Below are 17630 nucleotides of genomic sequence, written 5' to 3'. Positions count from 1 at the left end.
ACTGAGAGACACGACAGGCACGAGGAAACACGGAAACACAAAAACACACACAATGATCACACAGGACAAGGGGAACACAAAGACTAAATACACAGGGTAACGAGGTAACACAAGACAGGTGACACAAGGGGCTGGGAAACGGGTGAAACACACTAGGGCTGGGCAGAACAATCAAAAAAGGCGGGAAAACACAAGACATGAAGTAAAACCAGGCTAGACAAGACAGAAAACCAAACTATCAAAATAAAACAGGAAACTGAGCAAAATACAGAACAGAAACAGACTACCAAAATAAGATAAAACACACCAACCCATAACACTAAATGCTTGCTCTTGTGGGAATTACTGGAATTGTTGGGTCTTTGTAAATTATAGAGTGTGGTCTAGACCTACTCTCTGTAAAGTGTCTTGCGATAACGTGTTATGACTTGATACTATAAATAAAATTGAATTGTATTGACATTTTTTTTAATTGAATTGAATTTGTGTTTAGCTGAAGCTTTACTGTGTTTCAGTTAACGATTTATTTTCTCCATTTAAAACAAAAGCTCAGGCGGCTGATTTACTGAGAGGGTATTGTTTTAGCAAAATTGCATATTAACTTAAACTATCCCTAATACCTTTTGTGTTTGACTGGCTCTTATCCACCATTTTGCTACTTATGCTCCCAGAATGTGATGAAAATTTGAAGTTGTCAATCAGTGTTTTTGACGTCTGCCTCAATTTTCTGTTTCTCTTGGCTGGAGATTAATTTGCCTAATTGGAGTCTTGCTCATACATGAGTCTGAACCGAGGCCCTTGACAGTCTGAACGTTAGAATTTCTGTACAGTCCCAGAGATACAAATCCCTGACATATACAAATGTAATTGTCAATTGTTATGAAAGTAATTTCAGCTCTCTGGCTCCCTACAGTAGTTGATCGGCCCCTTCATCTCCCTTTAGAGAATACAGTAACATGAGCCCGCTGGGGTCACTAATTAACTCAATCACAATAGCTTAGAGCATGTTACATCCATACACACAGTTTGCTAAGAAAGGATGTGATGGTAACATGGTGGTTGGAGTGGAGTAAGACCACTCCCTGGTGTTTCCCAGCCAATCAGTGTATTGAGCAGATTTCCCCAGTTGCTTTCTGAGGACTGCGTGGAGCTGGAGAGCTGGGATCGTGCTTTAAAATGATTGCCACTCAATACCTATTTGTTTGACTGAGTACTCCGCCTGCATGTTTAATGCCCTGCTTTGGGTTGGTGAGTCTTATAGGAATAGTAAAAATGAAGTGTACATGTTCTGCAGCAAATGTAAGGCGAGATCAAGAATACGTGGATGATCTTAAATTTGGTACAGGGAGAGCCATATTGTACATCAGTGCATGTGTGAGGGGATTATATTATGTTTTTGTTTTTTTGAGGATTGGGGAAAGGGGTGGGGTGTTGGGGGTGTTTTAGGCAACATTAGGGGTCTATTGAGGAGTTAAAATTCCCCTATGTTGGAGAAAGACATTGTTTTGTATCAAAAATCCACATTTTTCAAGGCATTTTATCTCTGGTCAGCAGCATTACAATTCAGCATTGGTCCTGACTGCCACCAGAGAATTTAGTTTGAATTAAAGCTGGAAAGCCTCCACTCAGCTGGTTTACATTTGAACCAGAGGAGCCACTACAGACGGCTGATCAGAGGCCACTGTTGTGACTGTTCAGACTCTTTGTCTTCAAAATGTATGTAATTAAAGCCCTTTTAACTAGATTGCATTTATTTATGGAACGTCATAAAGAACATTATTCTTGTTTTACTTGGAAACAAAACTATGATAAGAGTAATACTAAACATTTAATTAATTTTCCAATATACTTTCCTGGTGTGACTCAATAAGCCAGTAACGCCCCAACATAAAAGTGCTCCAGGCTCTGTGTATTTGCTGCTGACATTTAGGTTTTTTTTCAGCCTCTCTTTATCACTAATTGCAACTAACCCAAATTATCTCTTGAAAAGGTGACATTAGAATACTGAAACGCTAATAACATAAAAAAACAAACAAAAAAAAACAAACAGTTTGAGTCATTCTGTAGTTGATAGGATATGCTAGGAAGGTGATTTTTCAACACTGCCTACATAATAAGCCACAGTTACCATTTTAGGTATAATTCCTGAAAAAGCCCTAAAAGTAAGAAAAACCTCTTGCTGCAGATTGTGAATAACAAACCTGTCATTTACTACCAAAAGCACCCACATGTGCTCAAAAGGGCCCACAGCTGAAAACCTTATAAAATAGTGACTTCAAACTAAATATCTTTATGTCAGAATCTTAGGTACAGTATATGCATGTGGGCCAGTCGGTCCAGTCCACCACTTGCGTCCAGACCATAGACTGTACAAAATTCACCAGCCAAATGCTGGTAAAATATGCAAGTGGATGGTAGATTTGCTTGACTCACCAGCCAAACTTTTTTTAACCCTGCATACCAACCCCTAAAACTGCCACTTAGCTGAGTGATAAGTAAGAGAGTATGATGTACTCACTGAGTCAAATAGGCTGCCTGGTTCATGATGGCAAGATGGCTAAAGGTTGAGGGTGGAGCATGGCTGTCATCAAGATGTCTTGTATAGTAAACAAGTGACAAGTCTGTAAATTAAGCTAAAGCTGCATTTTGCACATAGTATGCAACTTGTGTTATTGTGAAATGTAAATAAATTAGAAAGCTATAGTATTGTGTTTGCAAGTGCCTTAGCATGTTAATAAATAACTAACATTAGCTTACTAACAGCTAACTTGTCCTCTCTGGTAGACAAAGGGTGCTAAAATAATCGTTTGACATGCTTAAATGAATCTCGTGTTTTTAGCATAGAGCTTTTTAGCTAGCTACAGGCAGAGTTATTTTCGCCACCGGTGGGGGCGGGACTTAAATGCGCTCCCTATGGTAGGATGGAAGTGGGCCATAGTAGGATGTGATTGGCCAAAGTTCGAAGTCAAGTCAAAGAACAACAATGTTAATGGTGGGCCGATGTGGCCAGTCCATGCCTGCCAACAAGATGGATTGCCATGAAATGTCTCGCAGAATGAATTGTAATCACCGAAGTGACTTTTCATCGTCAGAGCAGAATTTAAATTTGACCAATACTTTTGTTTTTGACCAAATACCTGCAAAACTAATGCCATTCCCGTCAACCTCAGCTGCACTTTTTGTGTAATGCTAATTAGCAAATCTTAGCAAGGCTTTTCAAATCTTAGTTGTGTTTCTTTGTATTCTACATAGGCTCTTTTCAATTGAATCTTTTTACTGTATTTATCATATGAGGTGACTTTGCTTCAGTTAAGTATGTGAAGCTCTCTATAAATCTAAGCATCTAAAACATGATCAAACTGGTTTGAATCCCCATTCTCGTGTCACAATGTCAGACACATTTTAACCGACGTGCATTTGTAAAATCAACTTTGATTTGAGGCCCTTTCTGTAGAAAAAGGTCTCACACCATGTCTCAGGGTGATGTGAGGTGAGTGTGATAGTCTTCCTTGGTGGGTCCAAATAGAGGATTGCTACTCTTGTCTCCGATGAGTATCTAGGCTACATTTGAAGCCCACTGGGACTGTCAGGACCCTGTGTGATCCCTTGGGTGCTGCGTAACCCGTAATCTTTTCACATCCTCTGTTCCAGTGGATGGTGCAATTTGGACAGCCATACGTGGTTTTTTGAAATTTTCTGCACCACATTTCTCAGCAATTATCCGTCAAACAGTGATGTGATGATTTCTCCCATCAATTTCCTGTTAATAAAGAATGCATTTCTCCAGGTGGCACTCTCTGTCTGCTCAGTGGCTTCCTCTTCTTCTTCTTCTTCTTCTTCTTCTTCTTCTTCTTTTTTCTCTCTCTATTTTTTCTAAATCTAGAATGGTAGAAAACAAAAAACATCACTTCCTGCGAGCTCACACTCATTTATATGATAATGTAGGAGATTATTACTATGATCTTCCACAACAACTCAAAACAGTTTGATTGCTTCATTTAAATAAATTGGTTTTGAATATGTTAAATACTTATTAAGAATGCAAGTAATCTCCTGAGACAAACACAGTATTTGTTAAAAGACTCAAAAGGCAAGTTGAAAGTAACATGAGTGTAGGCTGAGTTCTCCTCTGAAGCCATTGGAAGAATGTCTTGATTGTTTTCCTTGTGTGTGCGGTTCCACATGAGTATTCTCTTTGGTCGCTTCTCTACAAAGAGCCCCGCTCCAAAGAAAGAAAGATAAAAAGAAAATACAAAGTCCATTTCTTTTGCTGCTTAGCAAGGACTTGTCAGTTGTTATTATGTGGATTTCTTTTGCACTCTTGGAGGAGAAAATAAGGTTTAGCTGTGGTCGAGCCTTTGAAGTGACACAGGCCATCACTAACACTTGTTTCAAGGAGGCTCAGGATGACTTAATACTAATTAGGCCTGGAGTTGCAGAGTTGCAGTGATCTGATTGTAACAATCTACACATTTGTAATAGAATCATAATTGGAAACAGACTACCATAATTGCAATTACTCTGGATACTCAGGATAAATTAAATTAAATTTTTAAGATAAAGGGGCAGAGATGAACACTTGAAGTAGGCCTAGATATTTGACATTTCAGGAAATTTGCTTATTCACTTTTTTGCCATCTATGCCGAGAGTTAGATGAAAGATTGATACCACTCTCGGGACTGTACACTAAATATGAAGCTACAGCTAGCAGCTGGTTAGCTTAGATTAGCATAAGGCATAAGCATAGGAAAACGCTAGCCTGGTAGGTTAAAAACTCCACCAAACGGAACCGCTTAAGCTTGCTCACTGACACTTTATGTCTCAGTATTTTAATTTGTATGAAAACTAAGTAAATAAAACAATTCTGTGTTTGACAGGACTATTTGTTGGTTGGTAGCAGTTGCCAGGCTAGCAGTGGAGGTTGCAGGAAGTTGTCTGAATTGTCTGGAATGTACTGTAACCCCCCCTGTAAAATGGTCAATTGTTGTTTACACTTCAGTCTTGTATGGTTTAAACAAACAAGATAAAATGTGTTAATTGGTGATGTTTGGAGATGCTGGTAAGCAGATTTTGTGACCTTTGGACAGAGCCAGGCTAGCTGTTAGAAAGCTAACCGGCTGCTGGCTGTCGAGCCATACTGCCACACAAACAAATGAGAGTGGTATAAATAAGCATATTTCCCAAAATGTCAAACTATTGCTTTAAGTTTTAATTTCTGCCCCTTTACCCTTAAAATGTAATTAAATGTATCGTTAAAGTGTTGACGAGATAACATGTTAATTACTGAGCTTTATAGGTGCTGGTAGGCTGATTTTGTTTGGATGGAGCCAGGCTAGTTTATTCCCCCGTTTCCAGTCTTTATGCTAAGCTAAACTTACTGCTGGCTCCGGCAACATATTTACTGTACAGATGTGAGAGTGATGTCACATCTGTATCTAATTACCACAAAATGGATTGCATGTGTGAGAACAAGGCTCCCTTCCTGTGCTTTGCTGCAGACAACACCAAGCCATACATAATGGTCGGACACAATTTCACAATTTTCTCACTCAGAAGTCGCACACACAGTTCTTCTTTGTAGAAACAATCAAAACACTCACAGGTAATTCCAAGATGTTAAGGACATCACACAAAGCTCTATAGCACAACTTGAAATTCCAACTTGGTAAAAGGTTTTTGTCATAGAAAAGAATTCACATTTGCCACACATATGCTAAGATAACTGCGCTAAAACCCCTCCCCATCCTATTGGAGCCTTTACATCCTTTGTGTAAAATAGGCCTTGATGTTTCACTCTATCTGAATGAAAAAAACGTATCCAGTGGAGATAAATGGCTTTTTTGTGTGCGTGTCGTCCCCCAACACTTATTACGCTCATATAAATATTGAAAAATATAGTTCATAGTAAATATATGTCCATAGCTAATCTTTCTTGTGGAAATAAATAGCGAATATAGGAACATTGCAAAAAAATTGCCATTCTTCCTATGTAAAACAAAAGGAGACATTTTATTCACGTTTCCATTCATGTACTCAGAATAAAAGGGAATTATTGTAAGATGGTACTTTATTGGTTTCAAGAGAGATGGAATTGCACCAGCCCAGAGTCTTAGTTGAATTAACATATCCTTGATTTAAAGCATTTAACATGTACAGTAGGTAGATCTACTCCAAAGTCATCTTACACAAACCATAGAGACATTCAGTTCACTGTTGTTTAGAATCCAGTTTTTAATATTTAAATGAACTATAAAAAGCACATTAAAACATTTTCTCATTTTAGTTACAAAAATGGGTCACCTAAAGGGCTTCTCATTGCATTCACAGAAGGATTTGAACAGTGGATGTCTAACAGTTAACGTATTTCTCTCTTTAAAAAAATCCCCACCCAAAATATATAAACTTAATTGCTTAACCAAGGTATATACAGGGCATAACATCCTTGCATCTTACAGGTTATCAAGAAAGTTTGAGGTATACAACCAAAATAAAAAGCCTGTCAGGAAACAAAACAGAAAAAAAACAACAAATAGAATTAAATAAAGGAAAAATGAATGCCATGATTTCTTCCTACTAGCACAAGATCACAACATTAGTGGGAGATGTGTATACGTGCTGGTGTGATACTTCCAGTTGTTTCACCTACGGTCACAAGGGCAAAACAGCAAATAACCTTAAGCTTTGGACTGGCAATATATACAAAGGGAATACAGTCTAATTTAGCAATAGAGAATTGTTTGAATGCTCACTTTATTTGCTTCATGACAAATACACAGTATGTGTTGAACAAAAAAAATATCAGAATTATAAATTTATTTGATTGAATGATATCTTTAACTTACACTGTATATCTTTGAACCAACATAGAAATTAAAGAGCCGGAAGCAGAATCTGATACACATGCAAGTTTTGAAAGTGGATTCAGAAATAACAGTATTGTACAAAATAATAATTACATTTTTTTTTTTTTTATAATTATCAAAATACACCTTCTTTCTTAGCACCTCTTTATATTTTGTGTGTGTTTTGAACAAGCACCATTGTAGTCGTTTTCATACAGCACCTGGAGTATCCAGAGAGGAGGTCTGTGTCCCCTTATGTCGCCTGACCCCCTCTCTTGGTTACCTCCGATTCACCCTCCTCTGCCACGCGTTCAAATGTCCTTCACCTTTGCTCCATAACGTGGTTAAGTCATGTGGTTCGAGCCCTACAAGGGCAACAAGTATTTTCCTGGGTTACATGTACATACATGGAAAGACATGCTTTGCTACACCATCTCTTATTCAAAACTTGCATGTGGCATAGAAAAGGGTGGGGGGCTAGAAATGGGGTTTGGTGGTACCCAAAACGTCTCAACTTGACTTTCTTTGCTGGCCCCATCAAGTCCTTTTTTTTTTTTTTTTCGTGTTTTATTTAGCCAAGGAAGCAGATGGGCCCAACTTCAAACCCAAACTTCTGGTTAGGGTCCCCAAAGTCAGTCAACATGACATCGATGATTGGAACCTGATCGATTTTGGGAGTATTAATCTCCATCACAGTCTTTCCATAGCCCTTCCTCGTCTGCAACAAGAGAGACACGGACACAGAGATACAATTAGACAAGCAAAAAAAACAAACACACATTTTGTCATGTTTCTAACTTGGCAAAACCTTTCACTGTGTCTTCATGCTGATCATTAGGTCAGTCCATTCATTTCCTTTAGACCCGAGCTACTGGGAAAACGCTGCTAATGTGTGTGTATGAGGATAGATGGGCTTTTAACAATCATTAGCTGTCATCAGCTACAATTATAGCTTTCCATTCTTGTTTCACTACTAATGTGATTTCCTTACAGAAATAATAGTTCTGTTCAGTAAGTCCCAAATAAATGATTAACTGATTCCAACTATTCAAAGCTTGACAGTTCTTAAACTTCTATTTGAAACACCACAGGACATAATGTGTCAGAAGTCATGCTCGATTTTTGTTCTTTTTTTCTTAATAGCACTAGCTAGCTAGGGTAACTCATCCGAAAAAATCCAACTTTAAAGAGCAGCAAAACGTGCATGCTGTAATTAGCCGTTTGAATTGCTCGCATAAGTCGAATTAAAACACAGTAATTTTGAGTGATGCCTGTAACAGCCATACACTCCCTGCTCATTTAGACAAACTGATCCATGGACAGGGCTTACCGCACAGCCGTCTGAAAGGGCCTTGATGTAAGGGTTATTGTCATAGGACATCTCCTCATCGTTGGCGCCCAGGAAGCGCAGCGCCTTGTCGTAGCTGTCGCTGGTGGCGTCGTGCCACGCCACAGACTGGTGGCAGCTGTAGGTGAAGTTTTGCCTGGCAGAGGCTGTCAGTAGTCTGAGGAAGGTCATCTGTACCATGTTTATTGAGTTTCCATCTGCGTCAACGTAGGAAAGCTGTTGGTGGGCAAAAAGGAAGAGAGGTCAAAGGTTAAGAAGCAAACACTTCTACATTTTCACTGGATTTATAAAACAACTAAAATAAAATAATTAATAGAAGAGAAAGAAATGTGTAAAAAATATGAAGGAGTAGTCATACATAATAATAAAGCAATTAGAAGACAAAACAATAAAATAAACTGAACCAGAGATGTTTAAAATGTTTTTATAAATTATGCATATGTTAGATCTCCAATAGCCAGCTTTGTATCTTGAACATGCGGCCTCATTACTGAAACATAAAACAAGATGAAGATATTTAGACTGCCTGTTAGAGTGTGTGACGAACTAACACAAATTAGTGTAAAAAAAGAAAGAAAACCTGAAGTGTTTTGGGTGCCAGGGAGAGTTTAAATATAATTTTCTTAATAAGATTAAGTCTGTAGTTTATTAATGTTGAAGGCAATGAAAATATGGTAACACTTTACTTGAAGGGTATCTACATAAGAGTGATATGACACTGTCATGAACACATGACACTGTCATGACACATGAACCCTAACTCTAACCCTAACCCTAACTTGTCATGACAAAAAACAAATGACACTTAATGACAGAAGCGTTATGTCATAAACGTTTATTACCGTTTATAATGTTTATGACAAGTTCATGACATTGTCATGTCACTCTTATGTAGATACCTTCAAGTAAAGTGTAACCAAAAATATTCACATTTTATTTCTGTTAAAAAAGGCAGCTGATCACACAATTTCCCTTTGTACAGTTTCTTAAGATATGAAGAGTATGTCCTGGCCCAAATAATATTGAAGTAAGTTAGTTACGGGGGGGGGGGAAATAAAAAATACCTATAACAATTAGTCATAAGTTTTCCAATTGATATACAGTAACCGTCGCTGCCTCTTAACCCAAATAAATCCCAAAACAGCTTTGACAAGGCTAGTGGCTGCATGGTAAAATTAACCTTAGTTGCTTTGTCACTATAACTTTAAACATTACTGAATGGGGCCACAGCACTCTCATCTAAATCAACTGCAGAGGAGCTTAAATATGGCCACCAGAAGACATGTTGCATCACAGAAAAGCCCTCTGTTCAACAAAGACATATTTGCTCAAACAGTCAGGCCAGATGACTTCTGCTCAGATGGATTCTATCTTCTCGCCAAAGTCCCCCATCCCAGGAGAACACTATTTCACAGCCAGCCAGAGGATTTCTACACTTACAGTACTGTAGGCATCAGTTAGTCCTGTGGTACTTTAATTCCTACATGGACAACATTATCTAATTACCATTGTGTGTTAAGATCTTAACAGTCTATAGTTCAGATAGTTGGTCTCCAGGAAAAGCACAGTGCAAGATACATTTGAGTCACTGAATTTACTTTGTCTTACAGTATATATAGTAGTTTAATAGCATATGTATGTTTGTAACAATATATTTTTTGTCCCAGTTTAATAAAAGTCAACCTAATGAGCCTTGCCTGTCTTGAATCTAGAAAGACGAGAGGTCTACAGAACACACAAGACCCTGACAGTGAACCTTATCTGGATATGTGCATTAACAGAGCCCTCAGTTTGTAAGCAGGAGATGTACTGTGTATTGTTCTGTCACAGTCTTTTCTCTTAGGAAATACATCAGCATGACAGCAGTCTGATGGAGCAGACAAACTTGTTTCTTTCATTTTTGACTACAAGAAATAGAAGCTGATGTTTACCGAGGCCATTTCTAACTGTTCAAGGGCAGAGTGAGGACTACTGGAATGCTAAAATACTCAGGCATCCTGCTTGAATCCTCTGTAATGTTTTATTGATGCTCTCTTCTTTATATAGAACAGTCTTAGAAATGTAATGAATTGTAATGACAGTAACTGAAAATGAGGCACTGGTTCAAAAGGAAGTAGATTATTTTACCTAAAAGCAATCTTTTTCATGATGAAAGCCTACCCCTTGCACTTTGAATTCTCTCTGCTCTCGTTTTGCCTAAAGTATAGACACATTCAAACCATAAGGCAGTTTGGGATTTCTTTATGGGGAGCAACTTTGGGTCACTGCCTCAAAATTTTATGGGTGGTGCTGCTATTTGAGTCCATTAGCAGCTGCTTGCCGTTTTGCAGTAACTCTGCACAGGTGCATGGGAGAATGCAGGGAAAATAGAAGAGGTGGATCAATCCATTCAGTTTAGCACTGAGTGAAGGAGTTTATGTATTTGGTATTTTTTGCAGTAAACTGAAGGAGGTGGATGAAAGAAGAGGGAAAAAAAGACTTACTATTTTCCCACGCTTAAATTCACTGAACCATGTCCCAGGGACTTCTTTGGGCCATGAAGATATTCTGACCTGTAGAAAACAAAACCAGACAGGGCATATTAATACTAGACAATATCATGGGCATTATATCTATATTTTTATATAAAAAATGTCTATTGTATAAAGCACAGCCTGAAGGGTAGCATCGAAGTCTATCATCTGGGAGCAGAAGATAAACCTGTATGTTATTTTAATATCTTTGAAAAATCATTTTTTACAAACTTTATAGTCAAAACATTGCATCGTATTTGCCTTTTGGTGGTTCTTGTGTTGTTTGCACAAAAGTGAATATCAAATATGTACAAGCTTAGCCCTGAAGCAAATCAAATGGCTTCCTTTGACAACTTCAGCCTAGTGCTGCGCTGTTTGTTGATGTGGTGGTACATAATGGATTAAGATTTGATGAGAAATGATGATTAGAAACAGGCAGTTATAAATCTTGTGTGTACAAATCCAAAGTCACTTACTCCATTAGACTTCTTATCTGGATAGATGCAGGTTTCGCCCCCGGCGGTGAAGTTACAGTAGACTTTGAAGGAATCCCCGGAGCAGCCTTGGTTTGGATCAATCCAGTATTCGCCTGAGGAGAACCAAGCACACTTAAACATCCTGTTCTACTACTGTCCATAGAAAATGGCTTGAAGCTCCTTTTCAGAAATGAAGTGTGCTAGAATTTCTTGATCCTATGTGAAATTCTGCTTTAAAGTAGTTTACTGCTGATTTTCATGGCTTATACACTGCTAGATAAAATGTTATTGTTATGCCTGGAGTGGGGTATAATTTATGTGCAACAATTTTGACAATTTTGCTCAACAGAAGCAAAACGAGGGAAGGACGACCTAAACCAATCCATGTGGCTCTAAATTACCACTTTCTGTCACTCTCATTATGCCTCGTTGATTGCTCTTATGGGGACTGAGGAGGTGATGGAAAATGACTTAAACTGCAAATAGTAAGCACACATAAGGAAGAAAGGGAAAAGTTCTAACACTGATTAGCCCAATCTTCTCTGCACAGTGTTCTCAATCACTGTTTGAACTAAAAGTTTGTTTTCACTTGAGTATCAGTTTGTCAGAAAAGCAGAGAAAATGGGGAGAATCTCTAGTGTCTCAATTCCCGAGGGTTATACAGTTCTTCTCTGCTGTAGCCTGACTTTGTGAGTTACACTAATAAGAGGGGTGTGTTTTTATACTTTACTTTTACGTCAAGCACTCCTGCTTACCATCAGGGAACTCTGGGTGGCAGAGCTGCAGATCTTTGCACGTCCTGGCAGGGTTGTTTTGTGTGCCCATGGGGTATTTCATGCGTTCAATGTCCTGTTTGAGGTTGTTGAGTGAGCCGAAGATGTCCTCCATTCCCTCGCCGTAGTCCATGATGGCAGAGGCTGCGTCTGACTGCATGCCACTGGAGCGCTTGGTCTTTTTGGGTGACTGGATGGGCAGGGGCTGGATAACTTCACCTGGTGGGCCCTGTAGGGTGTGGTGGGAAAACGGTTTTAGATTTCATACGAGCAAACTGACCTGGGATTGTGTTCAATGCAATTTTAATTTAGCAGGAAAAGAGGGAACAGTAGTGGCCTTAAATACTCACAGGAGGACCAGGAGGACCAATTGTACCAGTGTCTCCCTTTGCACCAGCAGGACCCTGGGACACACATGAATAGACACATGTTAACCAAGATAAATCAAACATACAAACAGTGACAATGTGCCTTTTAAACACTGATAGTACTCACAGATGAACCCTTGGCTCCTTTGGGACCTTGAGGACCCTGCATATAGGACAGAAGCACAGCAATTTGGCAAAGTCATTCTATCGTCAGTGTAGAATCTAAATGAATGAGTGAACCAGTAAAAGACTTACAGGCAGACCGGGGGGGCCTGGGGGACCGAGAGGACCGGAAGAACCACCGATACCCTGTGATAAGATGAGATGAAAGCAGAAGTCAGATATATATTAAAGAAACCTTGTAGACTAAAGTATTATTGGGAGGCTTAAATAATGAGCGAAATGAAAAAAATAGAATATAATGGCACAGGACCAGGGATATGGAACAAATGCATAATGAGCCTTCTTATGGAGTTTTTTTATTAACTGAGATGAGAAGAATACTTTATTTTAGCCATCAACACTGCACTTGATTTCTTTGAACCCAGCAATTCGCAATCGTATAGCTCAATTTAGTCAGGAAATAAAGCCAAACAATATGAAGCCTATTTTGAGACCCCAAAATGGAAATGGTAAACTGAGTGAAAACCTTTTTGAAGCCCTTGTGCTCTGACAAAAGGGGACATTACGATTTCATTAGGCCTAATCTCCAGATACTTAATCCAACCCATCATTTTAAATGACCAAGCCAGGGCAGTCCAAGGGCCACAGCAGGACAGAATCGCAAATGCAGTCATCCTGCAATGTTTATTTAAAAATGGATGAAGGCTGTCATCAGTCCTTTATCGAGACTGAGCTTCAACCTTCTTTCAGTTCTTCTTACTGTTTTAGTGGAGGGCTCAGTGGTTTAAAAGAATATATTCATTTTAATGCTGTGGTTCAGAAGCAAACTCGTTTCAGTGTTTTCGACAATGCAGTTAAATATGCACAGTAGGCATCAGATACACAGAAACGATCCTCTCCAAAAACATTGAAGGGGAGATCAAAAGTTTAAACACGATGCCTCAAAGCCATGTTAATACAGTTGTTTACATCTTTTGAGCAATATGAATGAGTAGTCCAATCTGTCAAAGCTAGAACCAACAGAAAGTTTGCTCATGGTGAGTGAAGAGATGTGCAGTGCAGTGCAGTGCAGCAGAGCCCTGCACCGCCTCTTTCACTGGGTTTCAGTCAACAGCAAGTGACTGTGGCCACGGTGGAAGGGCGAGAGGTGGTGGGCAAAAGGCCCGGGGACCAAGGTGGGAATGGAGTCATCAATTACTTACACTGTCGCCCTTGCCACCGGGAGAACCTTGGGGGCCGGGCAAACCTCGGTCTCCCTTCTCTCCTTGCTCACCAGGGGGTCCGATCAGGCCAATCAAACCTGGATGACCCTGTAGGACGAAAACAAATGAGCACACACAAAGAACAGTCAGAGGAAACAGCAATGTCCTTTTGTGCTCTAAAACTTTAAAGCTATTGTATTCATGTCTGACACGGGCAAAAATCAAACAGCATTTCTTCCACAATACTGAAATGCACATGGAAGGCTGTGAAGTTTCATGACAATACAGATCCTCAGGCATTATAATATAAATGTATCTCCTGGAACAGACACACAAAAAAAACTATTCACAACACTAAGATGATGACTTTGAAATAGGCAAGCTCTAACCAAGCCCAATGATTTGAGAGCATTAAACACGCGCAACACGGTGCCTCTATTGTGTGCTTTTAAACTGCTTTCTCTCAAGCCATCATGTCAGTGTGTGGGAGGCAATTTAGATAGAGTAATGTGTGCTGTCTGAATATCCTTTGCAGTTATATTTCACTGGCAAATTTGACAGTGGCAACAAAGAAAAGAGCAAGATTAGAGCGATCAGAGTGATACATCACATTCAGCTGCATATTCAATCCTGTTACGAGTTTTTCTCTTACAGCAGCTATGGCAAAAACTAATTTTGTTTCCTAAATGTTAACATAAGCTCTATTATCAACGCTGCTTTGTATTTCTAAAAGATGTGTTGCTTTTGATCGATTGCAAAGTCGTGGAAGCTCTGTGCAAGTGGCGAGCAGCCTTGACTGAAGTCTGAACCTAAATCACCGTTTTCCTGTTTATCTGCCAGCCTATTTGGAACCTGGAAAATGTAATCAGCAAGAAGAAAAGGGGCTACACTCACCTTTTCACCTTTAGATCCAGGGTCACCTTTCAGACCAGGAAGACCAGGAGGACCCTAAAAAACAATAGCACAAGTTAAAAAATCAATTTCACAGAGAAAAGTTAGACAGGACCTTGTGAGGAAAACTAGTAAGACAGAAAACTTGAAGCAGGAAATTAGGTAATAGGGACAAAGAAACATGAAAAGGGAACAAAAGAAGAGGCATTAAACCATCCATGTATTACAGATATGACTCATAGGGACAGTCCAGTTGGTTTTGTTCCACCTGACTGAACCTAAAGACTGGAACTTTCTTATCTCTGTCAAATATGAAAAAATATACCTCCCAACTACTCCAACTCTAGCTAGATAAATAGTGAGAAAGAGCCAGAGAGATAGATATTACACATACTAACCATGGGGCCAGGTGGACCATCCTGTCCTGGGGAGCCGGGCAGTCCTTGTTCACCCTGTGAAAAGCCATTCGATTGCAGTGAGCATTATAGCCTGCTGTATTTTCTCTGGCCTGCCATTGATTTGCTGTGTTCAGCACAATGATTAATAGCCCAAATAGGGGGAAAAAGTGTGCTGGAATAAACAAGCGAAACTAAAGTATAAGCCAAATGGATGTATTGATTATTCCATGAAGTCTTTCATCATGCCTTAGCAGTACCTTTTTATGTGCACACACTGTGGGTGGGTGTCTGTGTTCGAGCATGCATGTCTGTATGAGAGTGGAGCTGAATGTATCACATGGAAAAATCACTGTGGTATCTCAGACTTACAACAGGGCCAGGGATTCCACGCAGACCCTCTGGACCGGGCTTTCCTGAAGGTCCCTGGGGGCCAACCGGTCCCGTTTTTCCTGCTGGACCCTCGGCACCTGCCTCACCCTGTATGTGGATATGCAAGTGTTGTGAAAAAGCAATGTTACATAATTTAAGAATTTAAGCTTATATTAATGTTACTGAGGAACAAAACATCAGTCAAATAAAAAAAGTACAAAACAAAATTAATGTCTGCTGTAACTGTAGCCAGGGAGGACACTCTACAGGTAAATCTAAATAATAATAAAGTCTACATGTGCATCAACTTCTAAAATCTGCAGCACATAAAGAACACTTGATGTGTTGTTTTCTTTGGAGCCTCTCGGTATCTCAGAGTAATTTTATCAGAATTCAGCTGTGGGCTGCTTTTAGCTTTAAATTATGCAGTATGCAGTGTGTAGATCGGGTAAATGGAGACAAGTAAACAAGAGTCTGAGTTATCGGATGAGCCAAAGTGCTCCGGCTCCTCCAACTGAGGTTCAGAACAGGCACAGCCATATATGGTGCTACATTCTGTTATGTTTTCATTTGAGGTCCATGAGAAAATTAGCTTCAAGTTCAAAGTGTGCCACGAAGGACTGTATCTGAAATACATCAATATGCACAGAGACTGGACGGAGCTCATGGAAATAAGATATCAAGTTTGAGCTGCAAGGTATTTACAGATTATAGGCTTATTATAAGCCTATAATACAAATAACTACTTTAATGAAACTATTGTTTATTTTGGCTATCTTTTGGCAAGCACACCTTCAAGGCTGATTTCCACCTTTAAGAACAAGATAAAACACGTGCTTCCTTAAAGGTCATTCTTCAAGGCAATTAAAAAAAAACTACATTCATATATAGATAGTTCATAATACTACTATAGTATAGTGTACTAGGAAATTAAATTTAACATCCCTACTCATGTAACCAGATTAGCTGAGAAGAGAGGTATGCGTTTGTCGTAAATGTAATTTATATGAAGCGTGCACCAGCTGGTGGTAACAGATCAGGTAGCAGATCAAATGTATAGATTTAGACTGATGAAACCAGGAGCTTGGTGTGAAACAAGTGCAAACTCAGAGAAGCTTCATTTGGGCTCTGATTCTGACTAAAAAGGGAAAAACATAATTACTCTGAATACCTGAGGGCTAGACTCCTTTTGTCGGTCTTGAAATTAAGCCACAGCACAATGCAAGAAACAAGTGCATCTTAGTTTGACTCAAATAGGCTGCATCCATACATTTCCATTTAATCTAGGATGGAAATTACTTTTTGCGTTTTTGTGCTTTTAATTTAAGAGGGGGAACAATGTGGGTACGGGTAATGGGGAGGCAGTACAGGGACCTGCTGAGACGACTCTACTGTGTGAAGGATGAATTGATTTTTTTACCTTAGCGCCCTTCTCTCCTTGTCTGCCCTCTGCACCAGCAGCCCCCGGAGGTCCCTGAGGAGGATGACAGTTTAGTTTTAGCATTTCAACACAGCATCAGCACACACTAACTGTACAACAACAGAAGCTAACATCATTAAGCAAAAATAACTCAGTTATGCATCTGTTTGTATGCTGGCTAATCTTTTTTACATGATGTACACTGTTGTGTCATGTATGCTGCATACATGCTTTAGTCTTAAACCAGGAATGATCCTCACCACCAGTTTTTCTTCAGTACATCTTGCCAGCCTCTTGGCATTTCAGTTTACTTTTATAAATATTGTATTCATGCCTGTGACATATCTACAGATGGCTGGTGATATGTGTCAATTATCTAATGTTGCTGGTATGAAGTCAATATGACTATCACCAGATCATTGTCACTGTCTATTTTTGCTGAGAATCACGCCTTACACAGAAATTCAGATGCAGAGATACAATAAAAGAATTTTGGGAAATAATTACAGAGGTCCAGACCTCGGTGACCTCATAGCTGGCTACGGCCATGTTTCTGTCAGGAGCTCTCAGGCACACAATGATTTCTTTCAACTGCAGTGGCCCCTCTTCAAAACCCTTCTCCATCCAAATTCCACTCTCATCTGGCCGCCTGAAGCCTGAGGGCTATTGACTGAGAGCCTATAATGTGAGCTCGCCTCCCGTCTTGGTGCTTTCATCTTCTACCTCTTACTGTTGGGGAAGAGGCAGGCTCTTGAGCACAAAGAGCCATTTCAATTGTAGCACAATATACAGCAGCTAGAATCAATGTGTAGGTGTGATCTTTTTGTCAAGATCGCCAGGGCACCTTTTTGTTGGCTCTGCAGCATCAGGTGAGACAAAGTTTATTACTGCCCTTAATCTTATGAA

General features: G+C 39.5%; 1 protein-coding gene across 7 annotated transcripts in view; it reads right to left on the bottom strand.

The window, feature by feature from the left end:
- Window positions 1-6207: 6207 nt before the first annotated feature.
- Window positions 6208-17630, bottom strand: part of col11a1a (collagen, type XI, alpha 1a) — an 85524-nt gene continuing 74101 nt past the window's right edge. For all 7 annotated transcript variants that reach the window (XM_078280238.1, XM_078280240.1, XM_078280237.1 and 4 more), the window contains 13 exons: window positions 16725-16778; window positions 15305-15412; window positions 14936-14989; window positions 14541-14594; window positions 13647-13754; window positions 12577-12630; window positions 12449-12484; window positions 12304-12357; window positions 11936-12182; window positions 11181-11293; window positions 10675-10743; window positions 8174-8407; window positions 6208-7561 (listed from right to left, as the gene is read on the bottom strand). In XM_078280238.1, the coding sequence (XP_078136364.1) occupies window positions 7415-7561; window positions 8174-8407; window positions 10675-10743; window positions 11181-11293; window positions 11936-12182; window positions 12304-12357; window positions 12449-12484; window positions 12577-12630; window positions 13647-13754; window positions 14541-14594; window positions 14936-14989; window positions 15305-15412; window positions 16725-16778 (1332 nt within the window). In that variant the 3' untranslated portion in view covers window positions 6208-7414. The remainder of the gene's footprint in view (window positions 7562-8173; window positions 8408-10674; window positions 10744-11180; window positions 11294-11935; window positions 12183-12303; window positions 12358-12448; window positions 12485-12576; window positions 12631-13646; window positions 13755-14540; window positions 14595-14935; window positions 14990-15304; window positions 15413-16724; window positions 16779-17630) is intronic.

Source organism: Sander vitreus, chromosome 22 (genome assembly GCF_031162955.1).
Source record: "Sander vitreus isolate 19-12246 chromosome 22, sanVit1, whole genome shotgun sequence".
NCBI classification, from domain to species: domain Eukaryota; kingdom Metazoa; phylum Chordata; class Actinopteri; order Perciformes; family Percidae; genus Sander; species Sander vitreus.
Note: the sequence above shows the minus strand (reverse complement) of the source record. Positions and strands in the feature narration are given on the sequence as shown.